Source organism: Centruroides sculpturatus, unplaced genomic scaffold, assembly GCF_000671375.1.
Source record: "Centruroides sculpturatus isolate CEXI.00-Female unplaced genomic scaffold, Cexi_2.0 scaffold199, whole genome shotgun sequence".
Lineage (NCBI taxonomy): Eukaryota > Metazoa > Arthropoda > Arachnida > Scorpiones > Buthidae > Centruroides > Centruroides sculpturatus.
The window spans coordinates 665,919-678,990 of NW_019384516.1; the positions used below are offsets into that span (position 1 = coordinate 665,919).

The window sequence follows — 13,072 nt, forward strand, 5'->3', positions numbered from 1 at the left end:
CAGTGCACTGATGCCTTCATCTGTGACTGACCTGCTTTCAGACTACCAATAACCTAATTTTTGTAATTTTCAAATGAATACTGATTTTTGTACATGTATAGTAACCCTACATACACATTGTTATTAGTTATGTTAATTTTTGTAGTAACTACAGATCTGATGATTATGCTTATTTTTGGACACCAATGATTATTTTTTTAGGTAATTTCAGTAGTTACTGTCATTAAAGATTTATCATACAAAGTATACTTTCCAAGTTACTGTGAATGTAACTGAATCCAATAATAATTTAAATGATTTTTAATAAAAATTATTATTGTCGTATCCAATTTTTTAAACAAAATATTAAGTAGAAGTAAACAGCAGACTTTAGCTGATGTTAGTAAGAAAACTCAATTGTAACATGAAATCCTGCTGATTCGTAATTTTATGGACCTCATTGTAGCAGATTTTAGAAATGATGATCCATATCTAATAGTTCTGAGATTTCACTTGGTCTTGAGCTATGTCACAATGCAAACATCTTGAGGATGTTTCATGGCATATGAATGGCTCGAGATTGATCATTTAGAGTGGAAACATGATATTTGGGCATATCAGATTGTGACTAACTGTTGTTATACATTATCCAGTAAACAGTGTGTTGGTGAAACTATTATTTATATACCATATATAGAGGTATTGTGATTTTTTTTTCCTCGTATTTATCACAATATATGTGGTTTCTCTTATCATGTCTTATATAAAGTTCATTTTTAGTTTGTGATGATATCTTTCAGTATAATGGACAGTTTGGCATTATCGGACAATCACACTCAATCTGTTACGTTGAGGACCAACAGTAATATCATTTCTCTTACAGTTTTAATATGATATTGTTGACTAGATATATTCATTTATTAATAATATTATTTACATTGTAATATTAGATATTCAATTTAAATTATAATTTTAGATTTTTACAAATCGTCCCGAAAATGAATTGCCGTCGGAAAGAATGAGACCAGAATTAATTGTTGATTATTTTCACCGATTTCCCGTAGCACTTATAAAATATTTGGAATATCTCGTATTTGTCAAGAAGTTAGAAGTAAGCCTTTTTATTATTTTTATATCTAATCATATTGAATTAAATATATCATTTTAATTGATAAAACAGAGAATTATGCTAATGTAATGAAACTAATTGTTATAAAAAGGTATAAATTTAAACAATGCAATTTTATTTAAATTTTTTTAAAATGAAATTTTGAAATAATTTAATTTAATATAATTTTATGTAATTAGTATTTAGTAATTGTATTTTTAGTCTTATATGCAATGCATACTCACTGATTTGAACTCCACTTAATCAAAAATCAATTTTATTAATTTTTCTGCTAAATGTTCCAGCCAAAAACAAAAGAAATCATAGATTATTTATTAAAAATATAAAAAGTTTATAAAATTAATGTTTATTATACATTCTAACATAAATATATTTCCAGCTCTTTACGTTTAAAGACCACATTATGGTCTAAAAGCAGCGTGGTGCTGTGGTAATGATGATCATGGAGTTCTCTTACATTTATTATGCTACCACTTCTCTAGATATCAAACTATACGAGGTCTGTTCAAAAAATATGCGGACTGACGTCATAAAACAAAATGTACTTCATGTAGAAGTTAATGTCTGGGTCCCCTTCAAAGTACTCTCCTTCCCAATGCACACACTTATCCCAACGGTGTTTCCACTTGTTGAAACAGTCCTGGTATGCTTCTTTTGTAATGTCCTTCAGTGCCTTCATCACATTTGCCTTAATCTCAGGAATCATCTCAAATCTTCTTCCTTTCAAGAGTCTTTTGAGTTTGGAGTACAAGAAAAAGTCACAAGGAGCAAGGTCAGGTGAAGTAGGGGGGTGGGGAAGAACAGTGATCGAGTGTTTGGCCAAAAAAATCATGAGTTCTGAGGGCTGAAGCATTGTCGTGACAGAGAAACCAGTCGCCACTCCTCCACATTTCTGGCCTTTTGCAATGGATGGCGTCCCTCAGACATTTCAGAACTTCAATGTAGTAAGTCTGGTTCACTGTGGAGTCTTGGGGATGTACTCATGGTGAACAACTCCCTTAGCATCAAAGAAAACTCTCAGCATCACCTTGACATTGGATCGAACTTGGCGAGCTTTTTTGGGTCTGGGGATGTTTTACCCACCCACTGGGATGATTGGGCATTCGTTTCAATGTCATAATCGTAAACCCATGATTCATCACCTGTTATGGTCCTTGACAAGAAGTTTTCATCTTTTTCTGAACAATCAAGCAGTTCCTGACAAACCTGGACACGATTGGCTTTTTGGTCGTCCGTCATCAGGCTTGGCACAAATTTCGCAGCAATGTGGTGCGTCTTCAATTTTTCGGTCAAAATTTCGTAACAAGATCTAACTGATATCCCACAGTCATCAGCAAGCTCCCTGATGGTCAGATGTCGATATGCCTGCACCAGGGTGTTTATTTTTTCAACATGTGGGTCGTCAGTTGACATGGAAGGATGTCCAGGATGCTCATCGTCGTCAATCAATTGTCAACCATCCTTAAAACGTTCATGCCACTTGAAACATGCTGTACGCTTCATAGCAACATCACCGTAAGCTGCATTGAACATAGCAAATGTTTCAGTCACAGATTTTCCAAGTTTAACACAAAAATTTCACAGCAAGTTGTTGCTCCATCAGGTCATTTATTCTGAAATCCAACAAACAAAAAAATTGCACTTCACTAAAAACCGCATAGCTAATCAACAAATAAAGATATCTGTAATCGGGAAACGTCTTTATCACCATATGATATGTACAAACCTAGTGACACCAAGCGGATTCCCCTGGAACCAACTGGAGCTGCGCAATTCAGTCTGTGTATTTTTTGAACAGAGCTCATAATCCACATATTGCTTAATGCTATGTAATCCCACCACTACATATTCTTAGTTTTGTTAAATCTGTTACAGAGACTTTTCCTTTTGCTAATATAACTAATTTAAGAAGAAAAATGAAATAAAATAACTTTTTTTTATTGTTTGGTACGTAAAAAAACTTGATTCTTAGTTCAAATATTAAGAAAACAGCTAGTCCTTTAATTATTTAGCCTTTAGTAGCCCATAAAGAATCTGGTTGTTCATTTGATATTTGAAGTAATTATTGGATTTGTTGTATTTATTATAACTTGATCACTAGCGATATTTAATCTAACTTTTTCCTAATATATCTGCATTTTTTATCATATCTTTATAATAAAATTTGATAATTATCTAACGCTTTAACACTTTTTCCAGCAGTTATTTTTTTAATAATACTAATGTTTTTGGCTCCTTCAGTGGCCCCCTCAAGTATATGAGCTTTGATATTTCAATATAATAAAATCTTATTATATTGAAGGCATTTGGATATTTATTAATTTGGGATAGGAATTTTTCTATTAAGTACTTAATTTATTCAACTACCATCTTTCTAGTTTGTGTTAAGAACTGTAGGTCAGCTCTAAAGTTGTGAACAATGTTTGGCTTTGATATTTGACATCAGCACATTGCTGCACCAAGTTAGATGCAACTGTCATGTAACTAAGAACCATAATACTAATTCATCTAATTCTATAGCAGCATTGAGCTTCTATCTTGAAGCTCAATGCTGCTATTGCACTATAAATAGGCCTTAACTCTGCTAATCTAAACTCTCTGCCAATCCAAACCAATTTGTGTGACGGTTGCTTTAGATTAGTGAGACCGTCTTGTTTTTAAACCTTAAAAAAAATTAGTTTCACAATTTTTAATATAAGAAATAATGTAAATTTATTTCTTATGAAGAATTTTAATAATTTCTAATATTTCTTATATTCTGTTAATTTTCATCATAAAATTTTATGCCATATTTTTTGAATTAGAAACTTGTTTTGTTGTTTAACATAACATTCTGTATAGGTATCCCTTGTACAACATGGTTTGAAAATTGGGGATATCCCCATAGAACACGACTTTTGGTTTCACTCTAACGCTTTTCAAAATCCTCTGTACAAAATTTTACAACTTTTAAATATAAACTTCATTATTCAATATTTTTTTAATTCAAGTAAGCATACATACCATCTCAAATTTGCCTACAGATTTTAGAATGTTCAAATTATTTTTTCAACTTTACTTTAATGAAAACTGACTACAATTTTTTTCTTTCTTATCCTAGCTTTCCTATTAACCATGTGTCATTGTTGTTGCTTTCAGACTTTAGCCCTTAAGACTGTCACTGTGTTTTGTTTTTATAGATTAAACTTCATATTTAGTAAAGTTTGTTTAAACATTTTTAGGTGAGTGTTATTAAACTTTTTTAACTGTAGCTAAGTAATCATTGATAAAAATGACAAATGAAGTACGATGATATCTCGGTGCTCAAACAGTTTAGTATTTGAACATAAATTCTGAAAAAATGTCACTCAGTACTCGACTGAACAAACTCAATCCGCTAGAACAAATTTTCAATTAATAACATATTTTTATTTTTACTTTGTCATCCATAAAAATTTTTTATGATAAAAATAAAAAAAATATGAAAATTGCTGATACTTCTGGTCAAGATCAACAAAAAAGCAGAGATGATGACGATACTTTGTAAAAAGAAAACACTCAATGTTTAACTAAAATTAATATTAATGTGTAATACAGTACTTTTAATTGTGATTGTTAGTTAATTATTCATTGAAAATAAAATTATCGGTTGCTTTAATAAACATATTTCTCTCAGTGACAGAAAAGAATAGTGTATTTTTACTAACTTTTGGAACCTAACCTTGTGTTTTGCATTAGACCTTGTTTTGTATAGCATGGATTTGCATAACACTGCAATTTTTCTGAATGTAACTACATGTTATACAAGGGATACCTGTAGTTTTATCTAAAATTCTTGAAAATGATTTGGAAAAAAAATTAAGTATTTCACTAATTTCTACTAAAGTTCTACTATAAAACAAACTAACTGATTTACTTAATTTACTTAACAAATTTTAATGAGTTTAATTATTAATAAATTTTAGATAGAACAATCTAAAATTTATATCTTTAAAACAGTCCATACAATCAAATTTTATTTAATTAATAATTGTATTACTTTATTTTTAAAATAATTAATGAACTTTAAATTAAATTTTGTATAGAAAAATATGTAAAATTATTTAAATAAAATATGATTAGAGAATTAAATAATAATTTTTAGTTAATTTAATTGGGAAAAGCACTATTTAAGTTTTAATAAACTAGTGAATTGTTTTCTTTTGCCAAAATATAGTGTCATCTCAACCATTCTCTGCAGACCAGCAGTTGAGAAACACATTGATTTACCATTAAAAATTATAATTCAAAGAAATGCTTTAATGATGACAGATGTTTTATTGCTAATGCTTCACATTTAACTGATTACTTTTTATTTAATGTAATAAAAAAATTAAATTTATTTGTGATTATACTGGGTTATTCAAACGTAACACATCAGAGGATGCTTCCACACACATTGTTTGCATATACCATGTGGGATGCCATGGTTCATTCTGCATAGTGCCAAAATCGTCACTTCACTATATTTTTATTAAAGTGACAATGAAAATATAATACTGGCAATAACAAGTGGTAATAAAATCCTGGCCTGCTTATTTTGACATTCAGCATGAAATTGAATCACAATTCAGAAAAAACTGCAAAATGTCAAGCTTCCATACAATGGGAGTCTTATGCACCACACATCTAGTGATTTCATGACATCACATGGCAAGTTTGGGAAGAAAAGTAGGAATTGACATCGAGAACTGAAAGCATCTTTGTGCAATGCTGCCCAGAGTTTCCAGATTTGGATTTTTATTGACTGACAGAAATTTTGGAATTTTTTGGGATGACTTTTTTCACTTTGATCTTTTTTCATTAGACTAAAACAAATTTTAACATGATAGAATCTATGAAATAATACAAAATGTCTTCTAACTGTAACACTGTGTTGAGTAATAACTGTCCACAAAAAATCTTTATCAGTGTTGTGTTCGTTACAATATCCACTAACATTTTTGACCTTCACCGAGGTCTTCTTCAGGTGCTGACTAAGCACTGTTTTCCCTTGACTGTTAGAATGATGTCATCTGAGTTGTAAATATTGTGCGTATCACATTTTAGAGCTGGCACATCTCGTGCTACACCTCGGTTTTCCAGTTCAACAACACCACTTACTTAGAGATGGGGTGTGCCTATGTGCAGCCCACTATCAGGGGACCTTAGCAAGCTGGTAATAAGACAGTTGGAGAGGAGGGTACTACCCAAATTCTTACCGTGCATCAGTCTATACCAAAGATACATGGACAACATCTTTATACTTTGGAAAACCAAACTGAATCTTGACGAGTTTTTGTCGTGCATGAATGACAATGATTACGCCCTCACCCTTGGCTTGGATCAATTTAGTAACTCGCATGCACTTTTCCTAGATGTTGACATACGTCTCAAGGGTGGAAAGATAGAAACGAGCATTTACCGCAATCCGGATCAAGTTCCACTCTTCATCCCTGCTAACTCATCTGATCCTTTCATTTACAAAATCGCACCCTTCCGGCTCCTAACCAGACGGGCCTTCATGCATCACACAAATGAATGCAGCACCCTGACAGAGTTTCGCTGCATAGAAAAAATTGTGGTTGAGCATGGCTACAGTAAGGGCATGATTCGCAGTTTGGCCCATGCCTGCGCCAACCATCTTCCCCCATGCAGCAGTGCTAGCCCCCTGACTATGCCAGACAGTGGACAGTAGCCCATATAATACATAGATACATAGAGAAAAATAGTTTCACACTAAATATTACAAAAGTGTACAACATAACAGGTCGTAAATAGTGCAGGTTCTCCTGTACGCAATCTTTGTGTGATTATGGCTAGCAATCTCCCTGTATAGGGGGTCCAGTTCAACCAACATTTGGACCCCCTATACAGGGAGATTGCTAGCCATAATCACACAAAGATTGTGTACAGGAGAACCTGCACTATTTACGACCTGCTGTGCAATGTTAAAGACGCGATAAATCTCAACAGAGCCCCAGGAGTATACTCCATTCCCATCAGGGACAATAGATTCCAAAGAAACTTAGTTTATATCTGTTCTACTGTGTGCTCAACACAAAAATGGTTACGCGAGCATCAATCAGACATTAAAAATAACAGGCACACCACTGTCTTGACGGCGTACGTTAGCGACCCTGAAATTTGGGCGGACTTCCTGAACACCAAATTAATCAGACAGGCATTTTAAATTGATCACATCCATCACCTGGAGGCCTGGGAGATCTATAAAGCCAATGTTTGGGGTACCTGCATCAACTTTAAAGATGGAGAGATGATCGCGCAGGCGTGGAGATATCTATTCGTGGAATTCAAACATGGACAAGCGGAGGGGTGAAACATGATACATGCAATATTTACAACTCGGATGACATCGTTCTAACAGTCAAGGGGAGACAACGCTTAGTCAGCACCTGAAGAAGACCTCGGTGGAGGTCGAAAACGTTAGTGGATATTGTAACAAACACAACACTGATAAAAGTTTTTTGTGGACAGTTATTACTACGAAATAATGTTTAAACATTGTAATCAAATGTGTTATTCGGAATTATTCATTAAAAAATATTCCAAAATGATTCCTATTGCTAACAAGGAGAAGACCAGATGTTCGGGTCTCCAATTTGAACGAAACTTGGTGAGCATGTAGCCTTAAACAACTTGTCATCCAAATAATAGGACCCACTTCTCAAGTACTGTATTTCCAAAAATTGGCTCTGAAAATTTAGTGTTTGGCTTATAAGTCTTTGAATTTTTAAGTCCCAGAATGGTGATAGCCGAGTGAATAAGATGCTAGATACTGGAGCTAGAAGGTGTAGGTTCGAACCTTCCGAGTTTTGGTTTGGTTTAGTTAATTTCATGTGTAACTTTATTATTTTACTTCATTATTATTATTATCATTCCTCATGTTTAAACCTTATAAAACATTAAAAATTGTGATGTCATTTCCTGTTTAGCGAAAATAAGCCTCTGTAGATTTAACTCTTTTACGTTGTTAAATAAAACTTTCTTATTTCTTCACATCTATTTTTACATACTATGTCCTCACAAGCAAATAAGCTTCAGATGTTACTGCAAATGAACGAAAAAGACAAGTGATATGAAAATGGGCAGCAAGTCGCAGCATTTTATTTTTTTAATTGTTAATATTATGGACAATTTCCTGATGTATTCATGTTTGTTACTCTTTGACTGTCACAATACCACGGTATCTAAAAATAAATATTAAGGAAATTTTATTTAATAATGTAAGAGTTAAATCTACAGAGGCTTGTTTTCCGTAAACAGGAAATGGTGTCGCAATTTTTAATCTCTTGTTTTATAAGTTTTAAATGTGAAGAATAATAATAATAGTAATAGTGCTAATAAGTAGTAATAACATGCTAAAATAAAAATAAATATAAAGAAAATTTTATTTAATAATGTAAGAGTTAAATCTACAGAGGCTTGTTTTCCGTAAACAGGAAATGGTGTCACAATTTTTAATCTCTTGTTTTATAAGTTTTAAATGTGAAGAATAATAATAATAGTAATAGTGCTAATAAGTAGTAATAACATGGTAAAATAATGTTACATATAAAAAAATGTAAAATAAAATTTCAAAGAATTGAACCTACATTGGTTAGCTCTAGTGTTTAGCGTCTTATTTGCTCGACTATTGCCACTCTTGGACATGAAATTTTCAAAGACTTATGAGCTAAATGCTAAATTTTTAGTGGCCCATTTTTGGAAATGCTTGAAAAGCGGGTTTTATTATTTGGATGAGGAGCTGTTTGTGTTTGAATCGGAGATCTTGGCTTTGCGCTCACCAAGTTTTGTTTGAATCGGAGTCCTGAATGTCTTGTCCTCTCCCTGCAAGTGACAGCTTAACATGTTACTTTTGCTTTCCACACACCAAACTGATAATGCTACCAGCACTTGCATTAATTAGTCAGTAAAACTGGTGACAAAAAAATTTTAAACTGGTGAAATGGTGGCAATATTTTAAAATTTTCCAGAGCAATCCTTGAACTGCTGTCGGGAACATGTAATTTACAGTATAAATCGTAACACACAGTTATTGAGGTATACCATACAGTTATTATTATTATTAATATATAATTGCTATAGTATTCTAAGTTACACATTCATTAAATAATAATACACCATAAATTATATGTTTCCTGACAGTTTCCCTATAATACATACAAACATTCATTAATGGAAATATCCTCTGGTGAATTATTTTTGTTCATTAATATATGGAAAAAAATATTTAATATGAGTTTAATTGGATAGAGCAAGAACGAGAATAAAATGTTTGTTAAATGAAAATTCACATTATTATGTGAAATAAATTAAAAAAGAAATTTTATGTAATGTTTTTTTTGATTGGTTGCTGAGTCTTGTGATTAGGTATAATGCAGTAAAACATCAACATTACATAGAGACATTAACAGACATTAGAGACATTACAAAACATTAACAGATACATAGAGAAAAATAGTTTCACACTAAATATTACAAAAGTGTACAACATATCAGTTATTCTTATTTACATTCTTTATATAAAGGAATATACAAGTTGTTAATTATGATCACCCTGAATTTACATCTCACTAACTAGAAAGAAATCAGTTAAAACACATTTTATATACTTGTGTAAATAAAATTGGAAGGAACTATATTGTCTGCTGTTTTCAGGAAAATACAGGAATTATATTAAATATTTCTTCGAGACAACATTTTTGACAATGTATCTATTTTTCGAGCGAGTTAAAATGAATTCAATTGTGGAAATTATAAGACAATAAATCAAAAACAAGAAATGATAATTTCAATTATTTAAATTGTTACAATTTAATAGTTTAAAAATGAAATGTTTTTGTTCTTAATGATGATGTCATTAATTAAAATTTGATGGTTTTTAACGTAGAAAGAAAAATTTCACACGCATCTGGCCATCTTGTATCTGGAAAACGTATTAAAATTAATCAAGTCTGGCGAGGAATCAAGTAATTTGGAAAATGAAAGGTAATTTAATAACTTTTTAAAGAGTTATTGTCTTATTAACTTTGTAATTTTAATATTTATTTAGAATTAACTTGTTCCTGTTTTGTTAAATTTAGTTTCCTTAAAACTATTATAATAATCTTTTATTATTATTAACCTGTTAATGTGCAAATCTGAGATAACTCGGGACAATACAGGCAAAAATTGGCATATCCAGAGATTTAACGTTAGAGCAGCATCAGATTTAGTGTTACATAATGTATATGCTCGAATAAACATGGATAACAAAAAATCTTAAGAAAATCATAATTGCATAAAAGAATGGTTATTTTTCATATTTGCACCTAAAATTTCAATAAATTTTGTAACTTGTCATAAGCAGACTTATTGTGCATATTGATGTACTGTATAGTACATTATATTATTATATATGAATGCAATATATAAGTGATATATACATATTCAGCAATTGGTTTTAATCATTGTGTACTGATGCAAAATAAAGTAAAATTGTTTTTGATTATCTCCTTTCTCATTTAGCATTGTACTCCACACAATTACGTTTCAATAGCAATTTCCACAGATAAAATATAACTGCTTTTGTGGACAGTCTATGTTGAGTAAAACATTGCATTATTGCATGCTTCTTTCAATAAAAGTCTGTATTAAGGGGATAAAGAATCTGGCTGTTTGTTTGGTATTTACAAATATATAGCTTTTTAACCTATACAATGATCGAAATAACTGTTAACTCTTTTATATAAACTTATACATAGTAGAGTCAAAAGTAAATTTAACTTCTAACATAGATTTTATTGTACAACACACAGAAATTCTTATATTATGTTCTCTTAAAGGTAAACTCCTTATGCGCCTAAACATTTCCATCTGTATACCATTTTTTGAAGTAGTATCGGAAGCCATTTTTACATCTAATGACTTGCGTCACTGCATTTTTTCACTTTTCTGTTTATTAGAATCTATATCCCTTTGGATCCTCTTCCGTCGTCTTGAACAGATACAAGTCCATTAGGAGGAAGCACAGGATTAATAAGACTGGGAAAAATATATATTTAACAAAAACAATAATCTACTTTATTGGAGTTTGCTTCAATAACAGTTTTTCTCAAGCATTTTCGGGTAACCGGCCCCATTGCCAAGAGCTCACAAGTGGATCAGTTTGGTAGCTAAGTCACCTAAGTTTATGTAACATCTGGTTATTGTGTAATCTAAAACTGCTGACACCACATCAATGATCTTAGATTGTCTGCTTCCTGGATTGCTGCCTGATCTTTGTTTCCAGATCAATTAATTTAGGCTATAAAACAGTACTGGTTACTCATTATTCTCACATTTTCACTGATATGATAACCTAATGAGTTACTAGTCAATCAAATTCACAACTTTGTTCATGATCAATTTGCTGACGATCACGCCAAAATATTATATTGTAAAAAAGGGAAGGCACTGAGGTCGGCGTTATGTGTGCGTTTTTTTATTCGCTAGTACTTTCGACGAACATATAGCCGTCGTCATCAGGCGAATTATCGAAAGAATTAAACGGAAATAATCCGATTTGGAATAGAACGCTTAAATTTAAGATGAAACTTTAGTAAAAGTCGTTAGGAACACGATAGAAATATTCAAAAATGTTCGAAAAACGAACGAGCAGAAAGCTCCATGATGTGCGAATACGCGCATGCGCAGATCTAGACACACACTGTACGCATTCTGGAGAATGCTAATTTTTACTTTTTGCTTATTATGAGAACTTATTATGAGAGAGATCGAGCACAGAACATTCAATTCCCCGCTTGCCATCCACTATCCGAGGCTGTATTTGCGTTACGTTGACGACATCCTCATAGCGTGGGAAGACACAGATGAGACGTTCCTCATCTTTATGCAGCAACTGTCAAGCATATATCCTTCCATCAATTTCTCTTGGGAAAAAGAAAGCGATGCGGCAATAACGTTCTTAGACCTGCATATAAGTAAGTCTTCGGAAGGACTACAATTCTCGGTTCATCACAAGTCCAGCATAGCTCCACATATTATACCAGCAGAGGCTTTTCAGCCTTCTCGATATGTCAATGCTGCCATTGCCGCTCTCGTTAGAAGGGCTTACTTACTATCATCTTCGCAAGAGCTGGTAAACATGGAGTTAGACAACATAAGTTTGGGGGTACGCACTGCTGGCTTTTCACGTGCAAAATTTACGCACGTGCTCAATATGGTAAAGAAATCACTGTTTCCAAGTACCACATTATGCAGCAAAAGAGAATTTTCAATGGTACAAACATCGTTGCCATACCTGGGACCCCTCTCTATACGTATCTGCAGAATCTTTAAGCAGCACGGCCTTATACTACCACTAACCCCACTTCCAAACCTACGCAAACTCATTTGTAATGATAGGGACAAATTTTCCACGCTTGAGAAGTCGGGGGTCTATGCTGTACCTCTGGAAAACCTTACAACGGGAGTAAATGCAAGATATGTCGGGGCCACTACTAGAATGCTTGCCAGCCGACTAGAAGAGCACCAAAACGATGTTGCGAGGGGTAGACACACCACCGAGCTCGCAAGAAAAGTACTTGAGCAGGGTTACAACCCGCTATGGTCCCAAGCGGTTATGCTCAAGAGCTGTAAGGATCGAAAAATCGTATTTATATGGGAGTCTCTTCTTACTACCACCTTGGACACGTGCAACATTCCAACTCTCGAGCTGCCCAGTGTATGGGTCACACTATACAAGCAATTAAGTAAAAATTAGCATTCTCCAGAATGCGTACAGTGTGTGTCTAGATCTGCGCATGCGCGTATTCGCACATCATGGAGCTTTCTGCTCGTTCGTTTTTCGAACATTTTTGAATATTTCTATCGTGTTCCTAACGACTTTTACTAAAGTTTCATCTTAAATTTAAGCGTTCTATTCCAAATCGGATTATTTCCGTTTAATTCTTTCGATAATTC

At 32.8% G+C, this 13,072-nt stretch overlaps 2 protein-coding genes and 1 pseudogene across 2 annotated transcripts in view; 2 read left to right on the forward strand and 1 right to left on the reverse strand.

Moving 5' to 3' along the window:
* The window catches only part of LOC111622581 (transforming growth factor-beta receptor-associated protein 1-like), a 55,143-nt gene extending 45,000 nt beyond the window's left edge, over positions 1-10,143 (forward strand). The window contains exons 16-17 of the mRNA XM_023364996.1: positions 956-1,090; positions 10,020-10,143. Of these exons, the coding sequence (XP_023220764.1) occupies positions 956-1,090; positions 10,020-10,121 (237 nt within the window). The 3' untranslated portion in view covers positions 10,122-10,143. The remainder of the gene's footprint in view (positions 1-955; positions 1,091-10,019) is intronic.
* On the reverse strand, positions 1,583-3,121 carry LOC111622583 (annotated as a pseudogene).
* A 1,730-nt stretch (positions 10,144-11,873) lies between the features above and the next one.
* On the forward strand, positions 11,874-12,872 carry LOC111622592. Its single transcript, XM_023365005.1, has one exon. The coding sequence runs from the start codon at positions 11,874-11,876 to the stop codon at positions 12,870-12,872; it is 999 nt and encodes a 332-aa protein (XP_023220773.1).
* Positions 12,873-13,072: the final 200 nt, after the last annotated feature.

Excerpts from the sequence above, each read along its gene's own strand:
- LOC111622592 (XM_023365005.1), top strand. The coding sequence starts at position 11,874 with ATGAGAGAGATCGAGCACAGAACATTCAATTCCCCGCTTGCCATCCAC.